This window comes from Sinocyclocheilus grahami, unplaced genomic scaffold, assembly GCF_001515645.1.
Source record: "Sinocyclocheilus grahami isolate Dianchi unplaced genomic scaffold, SAMN03320097.WGS_v1.1 scaffold2883.1, whole genome shotgun sequence".
In the NCBI taxonomy this organism is placed as follows: Eukaryota; Metazoa; Chordata; class Actinopteri; order Cypriniformes; family Cyprinidae; genus Sinocyclocheilus; species Sinocyclocheilus grahami.
In genome coordinates, this window is record NW_015508058.1 from 1 (window position 1) to 17,197 (window position 17,197).

General features: G+C 38.9%; 1 protein-coding gene across 1 annotated transcript in view; it reads right to left on the reverse strand.

The window, feature by feature from the left end:
• Positions 1 to 4,452: 4,452 nt before the first annotated feature.
• LOC107575778 (unconventional myosin-XVI-like) overlaps positions 4,453 to 17,197 on the reverse strand; it is a 25,088-nt gene continuing 12,343 nt past the window's right edge. The window contains exons 2-5 of the mRNA XM_016262107.1: positions 12,803 to 12,911; positions 11,312 to 11,436; positions 11,010 to 11,161; positions 4,453 to 4,474 (exon numbers count right to left, since the gene is read on the reverse strand). Of these exons, the coding sequence (XP_016117593.1) occupies positions 4,453 to 4,474; positions 11,010 to 11,161; positions 11,312 to 11,436; positions 12,803 to 12,911 (408 nt within the window). The remainder of the gene's footprint in view (positions 4,475 to 11,009; positions 11,162 to 11,311; positions 11,437 to 12,802; positions 12,912 to 17,197) is intronic.

The window sequence follows — 17,197 nt, forward strand, 5'->3', positions numbered from 1 at the left end:
GGCAGCCTCAGAGAACAGGACTACATGTTCTTCTGGCAGGGAAAGGAGTCTGAGGAGCCTCGAATACACGGCATTGGATTTGCAGTGAGGAGCTCCATGCTGTCCTCAATTGAGCCGCCTTTTGGAGGTACGCCCAGAATCCTCTCTCCCTGCCTCTCTACCTCTTCAGGCCCAGTCAACATCCTGAGCATCTATGCTCCTACACTCTGCTCCTCAGCTGAGTCAAAGGACACATTTTATGAAGAGCTTGAGACCACTATCGAAGAGATCCCTACCACAGAACACCTGTTCCTACTTGGGGACTTCAACGCCCAGATCAGAGCCGATCACAACTCCTGGCCCCGTTGTATCGGCCATTTTGGCATTGGCAAGCTTAACGAAAATGGACAGAGACTGTTAGAACTTTGTTCATACCATGACCTGTGCATCTCAAACACGTTCTTCTCAACCAAACCCTGCCATCGAGTGTCCTGGTGACACCCCAGATCCTGTCACTGGCACCAGCTGGATCTTGTCATTACCAGAAGACCCCTGCTGAAATGCATTCTTACTACCCGCAGCTACCACAGTGCCGACTGTGACACTGACCACTCACTGGTTGGGAGCAAGGTACGCCTTTACCCCAAGCGGATCCACAACTCCAAGCAGAAAGGACGGCCACGTTTTAACACAGCCCTGACATCAGTCCCCGAAGTTTGCACACGCTCTGCCAGTACCATTGAAGTGGCCCTCAAGGACTGCCCAGAGAACAGCGCTGAAGAGAGATGGAGCCACATCCGTAACGCCATCTACAACTCGGCCATGGCAACCTTCGGCAAGAGGGAGAAGAAAAACCCAGACTGGTTTGAAGCAGGAATAACAGAAATTGAGCCAGCCATCACAGTCAAACGTACAGCTCTGCTAGACTACAAGCGCAAGCCTTCAGAGAAGGCATTAGCTGCACTCCCAGGAAGGCCAGAAATGACACCCAGCAGATTGCCAGGATATGAGCCAATGATTATTGGCTGAACTTCTGTCAGAGCATTCAGCTCTCCGCAGACTGTGGGAACATCCACGCCATGTATGAGGGCATGAAGAAAGCATTGGCCCAAGAACCATCAAGATCGCTCCCCTGAAGTCCGCTACAGGTGATGTCATCACAGACCGCGGTAAGCAGATGGAGAGATGGGCGGAGCACTACCAGCAGCTATACTCGAGGGAGAACGTCGTCACTGACACTGCAATGGAGAGCACCTCCCCTTGCCCGAGATGGAGGAACTTGATGCTCTGCCCACTGTAGATGAGCTCAGCAAGGCCATTGACTCTTTAGCATGTGGCAAAGCTCCAGGCAGTGACGGCATTCCCCCAGAGGTCATCAAGGCTGGCAAGAAGAGTGTCCTCCTCGACCACCTTCATGAACTCTTACTTCAGTGTTGGGAGGAGGGAACAGTTCCTCAGGACATGTGAGATGCCAACATCACGCTCTACAAGAACAAAGGAGACGGCAGTGACTGTAACAACTACCGCTGCATCTCCTTGCTGAGCATGGTGGGGAAGGTCTTCGCCTGCGTGGTGCTGAACAGACTCCAAGTGCTGGCTGAACGCGTTTACCCAGAGGCGCAGTGTGGCTTCAGATCCCAGAGATCAACGATCGACATGATCTTCTCACTGAGACAGCTACAGGAGAAGTGCCGGGAGCAGAGACAGCCACCCTACATCGCCTTTATCGACCTGACCAAGGCCTTTGACTTGGTCAGCAGGAAAGGCCTCTTCACCCTACTGCACAGGATCGGATGTCCCCCACAAGCTTCTGAAGATGGTCACGTCCTTCAGAACCTTTCCCAATCCGAAGCGGCGTGAAGCAAGGTTGTGTCCTCGCCCCGACAGTCTTCGGCATCATCTTCTCCCTGCTGCTGCACCACGCCTTCAGTCAGTCAGAAGATGGTGTCTTCATTTGCACTATGAGCGATGGCAACCTTTTCAACCTTGCATGTCTGCACGCAAAGACCAAGGTGCGCAGGGTCCTGTTTAGGGAGGTGCTGTTTGCTGATGACGCCGCCCTGACTGCCCATACCGAGGAAGCACTACAGCGTCTCAACAGCAGCTTCGCTCACACTTCTGATGAGTTTGGGCTGACCATCAGCCTAAAGAAAACAAATGTCATGGGCCATGATGTCAGCAGCACTTCCTGCATCTCCATCGGCGATCACACCCTCGAGGTAGTGGAGGACTTGACATATCTTGGCTCCACCATCTCCAGCAGCCTCTCTTTGGACAACGAGCTGAACAACAGAATCGGCAAGGCATCAATAGCGATGGCCCACCTGACCAAGAGAGTGTGGAACAATAGCATGCTCACCACCAACACCAAGATGAAAGTGTACCAGGCCAATGTCCTCAGCACTCTTCTCTACGGCAGCGAGACATGGACTATGTACACCTGGCAAGAACGCAGACTTAACTCTTTTCATCTGCGCTGCCTGAGAAGGATCCTTGGAATCACCTGGCAGGACCGTGGCCCAGGCAAAAACATTAAGCATGCACGCACTCCTTTCACAAAGACGCCTACGCTGGCTCGGCCATGTCTGCCGAATGCAGGATGGCCGGATTCCTAAGGACATCATGTATGGCGAGCTCGCCTCCGGTACCAGACCAACAGGCAGACCAGTTCTTCCGGTACAAAGACTTCTGCAAGCGTGACCTGAAAGCCGGAAGCCTGAATCCTGCAGACTTGGAAGCTGATGCCGCAGACCGCGTCGGCTGGCGGCTCGCCGTAAGGACCAGCACAAAGCTGAGCGAGGGAAAGAAAGAGGACCAGTGGGAGGAGAAAAGGCAGCGCAGACGGCAGAGAGTAGGGTCAGTGCCCACAGAAGCAGCCTCAGGCTTCACCTGTAGTAACTGCAACAGACTCTGCCGCTCTCGTATTGGACTGTTTAGCCACAGCAGGCACTGCAATTCCACAAAAGACTGACCCGGGCGCAGATACTCCACTGTCTCTCGAGACAGAAGGATGCCAATTGATTGCAAAGCTTTTATCAGTTGTTTGAATTCTCATTTTGACGGCACCCATTCATTGCAGTAATGTTTTACAGTTCAATAAACTATGCCAGATTGCAATAGTATGCTGGAAATGATGGGGACAGCATGAGTGCGAATAGAATTTGCAGATATTGATCTGATTGTTCAAGATGCATGAAGTGACAGTATACAATCAGCTTCTTTGATGGAAGAGTATGGAAAGTGGTCCGCTCAAAGACTGCACAGAGGGTTAGAGGTCTTAACCAAGTCATTGTAGCTTAAGGGGGTCAAGTTGGTTTTTGAAATATGGTACATTAAAATATTTGGCCTATACCAGCTGATAGTCTAAAATCAACCATATAGACAAGCTTGGACCAGGTAGAAACCATGTAAAACTATGGTATTTTCCAGAAGGGCATCCCTCCCCTCTACACAAACCTCACAAAACAACAGTGTAAATAATGCAAGGAAAAATTTGGCTGCCCGAAAATAACAGCTCTCAGACATGCAAGGTAAATATATATATAACTATAAGCAGCTCTACAGAAGACAGTAATGTCATGATTTGGCTCAAGTTAGTTTAATGTTGATTTAGTGTACTTCTATGGCAGTGTCGATATTGCAAAGATAGTGTTATTATCCAACTCAATTCAGTTCAAATTTTGTTCACATCTGATATAGTCATTGCAGTGAAATCAATAATATCACTGAATTTGTAATTGTTTTTTAAACATTGTAAATGAACAGTACATGTGGTAGGCACTTTGCACTTAAAAAACATACGAATACTCATAAGATCACATTGGAAAAGGTGAGAGTGGTGCACTCAGGAAGAGTGTGAGATGTGCGACTCTGCTCTGACAGCTCAATCGCGTTCCAATCACACAAAAGATATATTGATTAGCATGCTGAGAGATGAACGATCTCTATCTTCAACTCTCTCTGCCTCTCACCGTCAACCCAGGTATTAATGAGGAGACTTGCGGCTGTAGACTTACTGAGCTACTGAGTCTCTACATACTTCATCAATCTCTCTTATTCACTCGCACTGAATGTGGCCAGAACAATGAAACCCTGCAGACTGACTCTCTGGACAAACACCATCAACAATTGACAAATCCTGCTTCTCTGCCTGCAGTAGACCTGTGAAAATGACTGTGAGGCTGTAGAGAAAGTTAGGAGATGGCTTTTTCAGCTTTTTCAACAATTAATATTGGTTCTGTTTTCGAGTATTAAAATAAGGTTGCTGTAAATTAGGTTGCTTTGTAATGGGCTATGTTAGCTTTGTTTCTGTAGCAACATGTGGGTTTTGATTTCTGTCTGTTTGTCTGCTATGTTTGACTATACAGTGTACAGAACACATTTCTCCTTATGTAATTTATACAGAACTGTTATGAAAATAATCAAGTATGTGTTTTAACCTCAAAGAATGCTGGTATGATTTGTCACCTTAACCTACACAAAAAACTGGTGACGCCTGTTGAAGAATAATAGAGTCACAGGCAATGAAATGAGAACCACGTTCTTTAAGTTATCAAAAGATGCAAAACAAAGGAGCTCCTAGCTTTAGTACTTGAAGCGGCACTGTTTTACACGTGACCTGTATGTCATCTTACATTGCATGCCGTTTCTGGTTTTTGTCTGATATTTATACAATATTTTATAGTTCAGCAATATTAAACAAGCAAGAGTACTGTTTTTTTCCCTGAATATCTGCACGACTGAAAATATGACATTTATTTCATTTCATACAGCAGTTCAATAAACAAGAACTTAAAGGGGTCATGCCCATTTTCCACAAGTTGATATGATTCTTTAGGGTCTTAATGAAAAGTCTGTAACATAGTTTGGTTAAAATTTCTCAATGGTAGTGTACAAAACACCTTTTTTACCCTGTCAAAAACAGCTCTTTTCAGATCAAGCCGTTTTTGTAGCATTTTCCTTTAAATGTTAATGAGCTCTTCTGCTAATCCCTCCCCTCTCTTCCGAGCTGCTCTCAGAGAGACTGTTTACTTTAGCATTCATCGTGAAACTTGCTAATTAGCACATTATTAGGAAAGGCGATTTGCAAAGATTCATTACAAAACATTATACACACTTCTTCTGTAGATGAGGCTGGATCATGAATGATTTCTGTTTACTTTAGAATTCATCGTGAAACTTGCTAATTAGCACATTATTAGGAAAGGCGATTTGCAAAGATTCATTACAAAACATTATACACACTTCTTCTGTAGATGAGGCTGGATCATGAATGATTTCTGTTTACTTTAGAATTCATCGTGAAACTTGCTAATTAGCACATTATTAGGAAAGGCGATTTGCAAAGATTCATTACAAAACATTATACACACTTCTTCTGTAGATGAGGCTGGATCATGAATGATTTCTGTTTACTTTAGAATTCATCGTGAAACTTGCTAATTAGCACATTATTAGGAAAGGCGATTTGCAAAGATTCATTACAAAACATTATACACACTTCTTCTGTAGATGAGGCTGGATCATGAATGATTTCTGTTTACTTTAGAATTCATCGTGAAACTTGCTAATTAGCACATTATTAGGAAAGGCGATTTGCAAAGATTCATTACAAAACATTATACACACTTCTTCTGTAGATGAGGCTGGATCATGAATGATTTCTGTTTACTTTAGAATTCATCGTGAAACTTGCTAATTAGCACATTATTAGGAAAGGCGATTTGCAAAGATTCATTACAAAACATTATACACACTTCTTCTGTAGATGAGGCTGGATCATGAATGATTTCTGTTTACTTTAGAATTCATCGTGAAACTTGCTAATTAGCACATTATTAGGAAAGGCGATTTGCAAAGATTCATTACAAAACATTATACACACTTCTTCTGTAGATGAGGCTGGATCATGAATGATTTCTGTTTACTTTAGAATTCATCGTGAAACTTGCTAATTAGCACATTATTAGGAAAGGCGATTTGCAAAGATTCATTACAAAACATTATACACACTTCTTCTGTAGATGAGGCTGGATCATGAATGATTTCTGTTTACTTTAGAATTCATCGTGAAACTTGCTAATTAGCACATTATTAGGAAAGGCGATTTGCAAAGATTCATTACAAAACATTATACACACTTCTTCTGTAGATGAGGCTGGATCATGAATGATTTCTGTTTACTTTAGAATTCATCGTGAAACTTGCTAATTAGCACATTATTAGGAAAGGCGATTTGCAAAGATTCATTACAAAACATTATACACACTTCTTCTGTAGATGAGGCTGGATCATGAATGATTTCTGTTTACTTTAGAATTCATCGTGAAACTTGCTAATTAGCACATTATTAGGAAAGGCGATTTGCAAAGATTCATTACAAAACATTATACACACTTCTTCTGTAGATGAGGCTGGATCATGAATGATTTCTGTTTACTTTAGAATTCATCGTGAAACTTGCTAATTAGCACATTATTAGGAAAGGCGATTTGCAAAGATTCATTACAAAACATTATACACACTTCTTCTGTAGATGAGGCTGGATCATGAATGATTTCTGTTTACTTTAGAATTCATCGTGAAACTTGCTAATTAGCACATTATTAGGAAAGGCGATTTGCAAAGATTCATTACAAAACATTATACACACTTCTTCTGTAGATGAGGCTGGATCATGAATGATTTCTGTTTACTTTAGAATTCATCGTGAAACTTGCTAATTAGCACATTATTAGGAAAGGCGATTTGCAAAGATTCATTACAAAACATTATACACACTTCTTCTGTAGATGAGGCTGGATCATGAATGATTTCTGTTTACTTTAGAATTCATCGTGAAACTTGCTAATTAGCACATTATTAGGAAAGGCGATTTGCAAAGATTCATTACAAAACATTATACACACTTCTTCTGTAGATGAGGCTGGATCATGAATGATTTCTGTTTACTTTAGAATTCATCGTGAAACTTGCTAATTAGCACATTATTAGGAAAGGCGATTTGCAAAGATTCATTACAAAACATTATACACACTTCTTCTGTAGATGAGGCTGGATCATGAATGATTTCTGTTTACTTTAGAATTCATCGTGAAACTTGCTAATTAGCACATTATTAGGAAAGGCGATTTGCAAAGATTCATTACAAAACATTATACACACTTCTTCTGTAGATGAGGCTGGATCATGAATGATTTCTGTTTACTTTAGAATTCATCGTGAAACTTGCTAATTAGCACATTATTAGGAAAGGCGATTTGCAAAGATTCATTACAAAACATTATACACACTTCTTCTGTAGATGAGGCTGGATCATGAATGATTTCTGTTTACTTTAGAATTCATCGTGAAACTTGCTAATTAGCACATTATTAGGAAAGGCGATTTGCAAAGATTCATTACAAAACATTATACACACTTCTTCTGTAGATGAGGCTGGATCATGAATGATTTCTGTTTACTTTAGAATTCATCGTGAAACTTGCTAATTAGCACATTATTAGGAAAGGCGATTTGCAAAGATTCATTACAAAACATTATACACACTTCTTCTGTAGATGAGGCTGGATCATGAATGATTTCTGTTTACTTTAGAATTCATCGTGAAACTTGCTAATTAGCACATTATTAGGAAAGGCGATTTGCAAAGATTCATTACAAAACATTATACACACTTCTTCTGTAGATGAGGCTGGATCATGAATGATTTCTGTTTACTTTAGAATTCATCGTGAAACTTGCTAATTAGCACATTATTAGGAAAGGCGATTTGCAAAGATTCATTACAAAACATTATACACACTTCTTCTGTAGATGAGGCTGGATCATGAATGATTTCTGTTTACTTTAGAATTCATCGTGAAACTTGCTAATTAGCACATTATTAGGAAAGGCGATTTGCAAAGATTCATTACAAAACATTATACACACTTCTTCTGTAGATGAGGCTGGATCATGAATGATTTCTGTTTACTTTAGAATTCATCGTGAAACTTGCTAATTAGCACATTATTAGGAAAGGCGATTTGCAAAGATTCATTACAAAACATTATACACACTTCTTCTGTAGATGAGGCTGGATCATGAATGATTTCTGTTTACTTTAGAATTCATCGTGAAACTTGCTAATTAGCACATTATTAGGAAAGGCGATTTGCAAAGATTCATTACAAAACATTATACACACTTCTTCTGTAGATGAGGCTGGATCATGAATGATTTCTGTTTACTTTAGAATTCATCGTGAAACTTGCTAATTAGCACATTATTAGGAAAGGCGATTTGCAAAGATTCATTACAAAACATTATACACACTTCTTCTGTAGATGAGGCTGGATCATGAATGATTTCTGTTTACTTTAGAATTCATCGTGAAACTTGCTAATTAGCACATTATTAGGAAAGGCGATTTGCAAAGATTCATTACAAAACATTATACACACTTCTTCTGTAGATGAGGCTGGATCATGAATGATTTCTGTTTACTTTAGAATTCATCGTGAAACTTGCTAATTAGCACATTATTAGGAAAGGCGATTTGCAAAGATTCATTACAAAACATTATACACACTTCTTCTGTAGATGAGGCTGGATCATGAATGATTTCTGTTTACTTTAGAATTCATCGTGAAACTTGCTAATTAGCACATTATTAGGAAAGGCGATTTGCAAAGATTCATTACAAAACATTATACACACTTCTTCTGTAGATGAGGCTGGATCATGAATGATTTCTGTTTACTTTAGAATTCATCGTGAAACTTGCTAATTAGCACATTATTAGGAAAGGCGATTTGCAAAGATTCATTACAAAACATTATACACACTTCTTCTGTAGATGAGGCTGGATCATGAATGATTTCTGTTTACTTTAGAATTCATCGTGAATAACTCTAATATCAATACATTCCACTGACCGTGAACAGCAATCTGATAAAATGGCTAAACTCAAAGACAAATGAAATGTAGCATATTACACTCATGCAAATTCAAATTAGCCCTAACATTTGTTTTGTCCAGGTCAGCAGTCTTTTTGATGGCAAGTGCTACAGAAGTAAACAAAACAAACAAATAAATAAATAAATGATTTTTATTGTATACATTTGTTTATTTGTATAGCACTTCAAAATAATATGATATGAATTTATTTATTCTATTAAAATAAAACTTTTATTTTAACACTATGGATTAACATAATACGTATTTATTTTACTTACATCTTTAAAGGCGGAATTACTCCAAGAAATAGCTTGGCATGTAAATACTTTGAATAATTAACTTAAAATATTTTAATTTATTTATTTACATTTAATATGTAGTGCTATATCACGTGAATATAAATTAAATTAATGTATTTTTAATTTAATTTCTAGTTTTTTTTATTTTCACAGCACTTCAAATTAATATAATGCATTTATTTGCGTGTTGTTGTTGTTGTTTTTTATTAGTACTACAAATGAAATGTAATATGCATTTATTTTAGATTTGTTTAATTAAAGGAAGAATTACTGCAAAAGACAGTTTGCCATGCAAATACATTATATTAATTAGCAGTGCTTTTAAATTAAATTAAATTAAATTAAATTAAATTAAATTAAATTAAATTAAATTAAATTAAATTAAATTAAATTAAATTAAATTAAATTAAATTAAATTAAATTAGCACAGAGAGGGTTGTCATGTAAATACATTTCTAAAATACCTGAAGAAAACAAATACATATATTATTCTATCAATCATGTGCCTAAAGTTGCAAAATATGGTTTAGTCCATATTTAATTGTGATTTCGAAAGTCAGTGTCCATCATGAAATTATATGTAATGCCATGTAATGATATGTACCAGTGTTAATTTCGTCAACGAAGACGACGACGAAATATATTCGTAAACAAACATTTTTTCTGTGACTAAGACGAGCTAAAACTAATATCTGATGAAAAAAACTATGACGAAATTGATGCCGCATCTTTGTTAACAAGACGAGACGGGACTATAATGTTATTTGAGAACTACCGGACATTCAAAATAAATTCTATAGGCTACTGTCTTGTCCTTTAAAATGTGTGTCCCTGTCATTGGATTGCAATTCGGATAAGGGGTATTTGCATATCTAGTCTCAGTATGGCAGCCGCAGTGGATGGATAGGCTACCAAAATGTGAACTAGCGATCTGAAACAATGGGATAAGGTGACTAGACGTCCCATTTTTCCCGGGAGTCACAATTCGTCGTCGATTAACTTAAAGTTAGTGAAGGCGGGATAGGCGGAATCACGCTGATAGAAGTGCTCTCTCTCGCGCACTCTCCACTTCTTCAGCTCTCATATACAGCGCGCGATCAGTTCTCAGTGCTCAAATACACACACAGCAGTCCAAATGTCTATCGTGTAGAGCATCTCACGTAAATACAGTCGGTTATGGATTAAGTGAACGTAAACAGGTGGGTGAAAACTGAACTTGTCTCAGTATTACATGCATGCCTTCTGTCTTAAAGGGACAGCATTCCTGATTAAGTACAGTGGCATTAATGTTAACCAACAAAAGACGTTAAATAAATATGTTAAGTAAACCTACTGAATCTGAAAAATGAGTTTAATTTGTATCTCTTTCGTATTTGTCTTATTGTCTTATTCTGCTTTTTCAAAAAGTATAACATATATATATTATATATGAACAACTATATGTTTTATAAGTTGCTCCCTTTTCACTATTGTTAAAGGGATAGTTCACCCAAAAATGAAAATTGTTATCATTTATTCAAGTTTTTCCAAATTCAATCCTTGATTCAAATTTATCATAAGCTTAATTGATTTGGTCTAAAGAGAGAAGAATTAATGACTATTTTTGTTTGAAGACTACATATAAAATAGCTACCAAAATAAATGTTGGTAACTACATTTTGACTAAAAGTTGACAAAAATGCAATGACTTTTCATCAACTAAAACTTTGAAAGACTCAAATTACTAAAATGTGACTAAGACTATTAAGCATTTTCGTCTCAAGATAAAGACCAAGACTAAATCAAAAATGCCTGTCAAAATTAACACTGATATGTACCTGCCCATATTTGGCAGCCAGATGTAATGGTGTCCAGAAACTGTTGTCAGACACCTGGACTTCTGCCCCACTCTCCAGCAGCACGGACACCACCTCCTTATAACCATTGGCACTGGCGATGTGTAGCTGCAAACACAGACACACACGTCACACGTGTTGCTCCATTTAGCCAAAAGCCTTCCGATTCAAATCACCATCTGAACACATTACACAGACTGTGCTATATTTAGAGATCAGCCAACCGTTACACATTTTGGGATTGATGTATTTTCTCACCAGCGTGACCCCGTCATCATTTTGTTGATTGACACTGCCCCCGCTGCTGACCAGCTGCCTCACGTCAGACAACATGGTGGATGAGCGCTGGGTCTTCATCTGGTGCATAGAGCTCATGTCCACTCCTGACAAACATCAAGACAAGTGAACAAGTGAAAAGCAGATGATGGACAGGAGGAGTTCAGGACAGAAGTCACATGACAGAGCTCTTATGTACGGGATCAGACAAGATGGGATCTCTCTCTGTGTCCTCATTTTGTCTCAACTGGATGATGTGTTTCAAATGTCTGAGGCAACAAATCATCTCCACTTGCAAATAGTGCTCAATTACACAACAGAAGATGTGGAGTAGGCCCTTCTGAGATGGTGAGAGTCTTGACTGTAATGATAAACGAGCTTAGTGACAGCAGCCCAGAGAAGTGTGTCTGTTTCGTTGGATCTCACTGATTGATTCGCAGGCTAAAGTAACTCTTACTGAATCCAGCATGTGAGCTGACAGAACGGATGACCGTTAACAACGACATGGCTGAATGGTAGGACTGTATATACAATTCAGTCGCTAGAAATATATTTGAGCGTTTATCACAGTGTTTCTCAACCCTGGTCCTGGGCGCCCCCCAGCACTGCACATTTTGTGTGTCTTCCTAATCAAACACACCTGATTCAACTCATTAGCTCATTAAAGGAAACTCCAGGACCTGAAATGGGTGTCAGATAAGGGAGACATACAAAATGTGCAGTGTTGGGGGGCGCCCAGGACTAGGGTTGAGAAACACTGGGATATCAGTTGGCAGGACTGCTTTGTTGTGTACACATGTGAGCAATGGGAAACACGGTGTCACACAAAAATCTATACCAGAATGTGTCCTACACAAGACAAGATGAAAAAGAGCTGCTGCAGTTTCAATCTATTTTACAAAAAAAAATCTACAAAAATCCACACAGAGCAGAAGTGTTCTACCATCTAAAAATGAAACATTTAATTAAATTAAATTTTTTGAGGAAAAAAAGGTAAATCTGGGGTCTGTCTGATTGATTGATTGATTGATTGATTGATTGATTGATTGAGCAAGACTGCATTACATTGATCAAAAAAGTAAAGACATTTTTAATGTTACAAAATATTTTTATTTTGTAAAAAGTGTATAACAAATATATTAAGCAGCATAAATGACAATAATATTTCCTATGCAGCAAATCATCATATTACAATAATTTCTGAAGGACCATGTGACACTAAACACTGGAGTAATGATGCTGAAAATTCAGCTTTGCCTCACAGGAAACAGGATATTTCACAATACTACAGTTTTTACTGCATTTTTGATCAAATAAATGCAGCTTTAGTGAAATAAGCATATTATTAAAAAATAATAATAATAATCAATCAATCAATCACAATTGACCCCAAACTTGTAAATGGTAGTACACGTTTTTTATGTAGTCATATAAAACTGATAAATAAAGAACTAAATGAATGAAGGATCCTACTATTCTCCTCCAGGTGTCTGATGAGGATGTAGCTGGTTTCCGTGCCCTCTGTGGCGTAGTCGAGTGGAATGTTCCCGTTCACATCCTGCAGGAGCACGTTGACTCCAGCCTTCAGACGAGGTGAGATGGAGAGGAGAGGAGGAGGGGAAGATGGCAGTGAGATAAAGCAAAACAAGACATAAACAAATGGAGTCCCTCTTGCCCCATTCATCAGTCTGCAATCGATGATAAACTACAGCCAATTATCACACTTTCCCAGCATTCCCCAGGCACCCGAGCTCAAGGATGAGCTACATTAACAGAAAATAGTGCGTTAACTAACTCATTAAGATAGGAGCAGGTTAATAGGGTCTCCGGTTCAGTGTCGAGTGTCTGGGTGGCAGCGGGTGATGTGATTTATGAGTGTCTGGTCTCTAGAGACTCCAGACTGTGATAAGACTCTGGATGAGCAGAAAAGCATGACGCAGGGTTACACATGAATAGCTACTTCGTTACATGAACACAATCAGAAAAACTAGACAGGGGTCATCAAATAAACTAGATGACATATAAGACAAAAAAGTCAAGAAACAAAACTACTGTACCACTCAGATACTGTAACAGTTGTTATATTGACATTAAGGGAATCACACAAAAAATGTCCAGATCACATTGCACTGCAAAATTTAAAAAAGATAGATAGATAGATAGATGGATGGTCTTATTCTACTGGGAAAACTGAACAAAAATATTCCTTATTCAAGAGCATATCCAATTTTGACCAATCTTTGAAAGAAACTTAAGGCTATTGGTTATTTAATGTGTTCCAAACTTGTGTTCCAAATTTCAATAAGAAATGCATTAAAAATACATGTAACTACAGGTCTGTTAAATGTCTTAAATACATAAATGTAAGTGTCACTAATGCAGGTAAAAGCTAAGACATGCTTTATTAGCAGTGTGCAAAAAAATATATTATTATTAATATTAAATTATTAATGCACTAAGCTAAGACAGAGGAGGAAGGCATAACATTTAAAATACAAAGCCAAACTTCAGCAAATCACTGCATGAAATTTACAACTATTTCTCATAATGGCCTGTGTGTAATTAAAGCTGCAAATGGCACGTCTCCATCTGACTGGCTGGAGCACAAAGGCATTGTGACAAATCTGCAGCTTATTGTCTCTTTTCCCAGCATGCACTTTAAATCCAGCCATCGGCACATTCAGGCTGTGGAGGTTGTGTCAATCATGCACTGAGGTTAGCGGTAGGTTAATGAATGTATTAATTAACATTAACAATCAGCAGCTCCTTTGTCTGAATTTATGAGCGATGACTTTTTGGGACACACCCCCACAAAACACACTCAAAGCTCCAGAGAGCGCTGACGGATCTGACAGTGTGCCACAGGAGCGTGTCATGACCTCCTCCCTGAGATCTCACGCCGCAGGAATCACAACAGTCCTGATGCAATCCAACTCACTGGGGACACATGAGGACATGGGGTGTGTGTGAGTGTTTGTATTGGTGGAGATCCATCGATCCGTCTGGCGTGGAACTGTTATTGTGTGTGTGAATTGATTAGGCGGGGTCAGTGTGAAGGAGATGGTGGTCTGATAAGGACCTCTCTCACTGAGAGAAGAGCTGATGAAGATGTCAGCATCACCTCCTCTAATCGACAAACTGCACCGTGTCCTCTGTGACACTTTGAGAGTCCTGAATACTAAACAACCAACACACACATAGATTTGCATAAATCCTCAACATGTGAAAACTAAATTAATATAAATCAGAATCAGAATTTGCCAAGTGTGTTTACACACATAAGGAATTTGTCTTGGTGACAGGAGCTTGCAGACATACACATAACTGAAGGTAACAAAATGAAATATAACACTAATAATAAAGAGAATAGACAACAACAAAAAAACTATATGGTAATAAAAATATAGAGATACCAATACTAATGATCTGACGAGTTGAATCGGGTGTGTTAGATGAGTGAGACGGTGCTGGGCTGCTCCAGGAGAGTTTGGAAAACCATTTCAGAGACATGTTCTTAAATGTGACACATATATAACATATTACATACATACACAGTTTTTAAGGCAGCTTTAATCACCTTTTTGGTAACTTCATGACTTAACGGACCACGACATTATTTCGCGTTTTGATATGAAATGATACAGGCTACAGAATACGCGCTACGAGCACAGTACAGTTTCCGCGCTCGTTTGACTCTCGTCTGGCATTGATGTGAAGTGGAGATGGCGTCTTAAAAGTCTATCATCTGATGTGGTTGTAAAGACATTCTGCGACTAAATAAATGGACTTCTTGTCAAGAAAAAAAAAAGAGACAGAAGCAGCAGTTGTGAGTGGAGTGGCCAACACTAGCCCCACCCCTGCATTAACGGCGTTAAATATTTAACACGTTACACTGAAACAATTAATCGTCTGCGTTAACGTGCTAATTTTTTAATTGTAATAATATTTAAACTAATATGAGTTCAGTATTTGAACACGGTTTATTTGCACTATAATAAACACAAAAATGATTTGCATGATGCCGCTGATTATTTTTATCATTGCGAAGTGAGACGAATGAAGAGCACGTCTGTCTTGCGTGCGCAAACACGATATGGAAAAGGGGACTTGCTTTATCAAGTTAATCCATTTTTCAGTATATCTTGTTCATGTTGTTCTTTTAACCTTCGTATTTTCCGCTTTTGTGCTCCGCTATCGTACTTTCGTTCAGAAATTTTGCCGCTATGCTGTCTAGCAACTATAACTATAAAAAATAGTCTGGCCAATCCGGGGCCCCTGCACACGTGGGGCCCCCCTAGGCTGCAGCCTACGCAAACCTGTGCGTTAATCCACGCCTGCTGAGAGTAACAGCAGTAACTAAAAGATTGATCATCATAGGTTAGACAGCAACTATAAATTGTGTCATAAATAGTGTGTAAAACACAATAAATTGGGTCATACACAGCAAATTTCTGCAGTTGAAAAATCAGGAGTTAGGCAAAAAAAGAGTGAAAGAGTTAGATTTCTGGAGTTTATTTTTTAACTCTGACTACAGCATGTGTTATGGGATACTCCCTGGCTGTGTTTTATTTTGGAGTTCATTAATTGGTGTTCAGGAGCGTGTTTTAACACCACATCTGGAGTTAAATGTTGAGAAGTGCGCCACGGCACGACCCTGGTTCTGCAGCACAAAGGACTTGTACTTCATCGTGAGGTAGGTAAAAGCGTATTTTGAACTTTCAAAAATGTTCGATATTTTCTGACAGAAACACGTTTTGTCGTAGCTGTTACGTTATACTGTGTACTAACGTCAATGATCGTGGCGAACTTGGTGCTGAACGTAACTCATATTTTCTCCGTTTTTCCGAGCATGTTTTGTGCGGGCTTTTTTTTTTTCGATGTGAAGGAGCCAACATTAGTTAACCGTTTTTCCATTCTCCGTGTTCCTGAAAATGAGTGTTTTGCCATCAAATTAAAGTAGTGACTCAGCTCAAGAAACATCATATTCAGCTTCCATAAACTAATGCCGACGAGGTAGTTTCTTTTATCCAGTAATGCAGCCTTATGTCTGTCAGATAGCCTTATGTTTTACATACGTGGTTACTAAACTGCAGTGTCTACCCTGGCTATAGTTGAGCTGTGAAAGTGTAGGCCTGCAATGTTTTGAATTGTAACAGCTGATAAATACGTTTTAGTCGTGACATGAGAGCGCGTGGTTTTCAGCTTAAACATTTTTTTTTTGCATTCTCAATCACACTAACATTAGCTGTTATCTTAAATTACATTTTTTCTCTTTAATGTCAGGTCACGATTTTGATAAAAGTGCAACGTGGAGGGAAGAAGTATGTAAAACTGGAAGATGTTTGTTTCTCAGATTTTCTCAGTACAGGTGAGTTATATGTTTAGTATTCAGTTAATAAAGAGTAAGTAGCAGTGATTTTGTAATTTATTTTGAAAATAACATGTTGATGTTATTGTGTTGTCCAGCAGAAGTTTCTGATACCAAAGAATACAAGATTGAAAGTCACAGATGACCATTGCATAGAGGTGGATGAGGATGTCTTTCCAGAACTTGCAACAACCAACAAAATGCGTTTTATCATCCACACTGATGATGGTAGGACATTTAAGAATATTTTATTTGTTTTATAGATATTTTGAGAGTTTGTATCTTGACTCAGAGACAAAATGTGTGTATTTCAGAACTTCTGTTTGCTGAAACATCCAAGAACTCTGCTGACTTCTCAGACCTGACCAAGTTTGGTGCCTCCTCAAATCAGACAGATGTTGTTACTCTCACTACTTGTGGTAAGCAGAGTTAAATGTAATATGATAATTTTGTCTGACCCTGGGAATATCCACCTTGGAACATATGATAGTTTTGCTGAC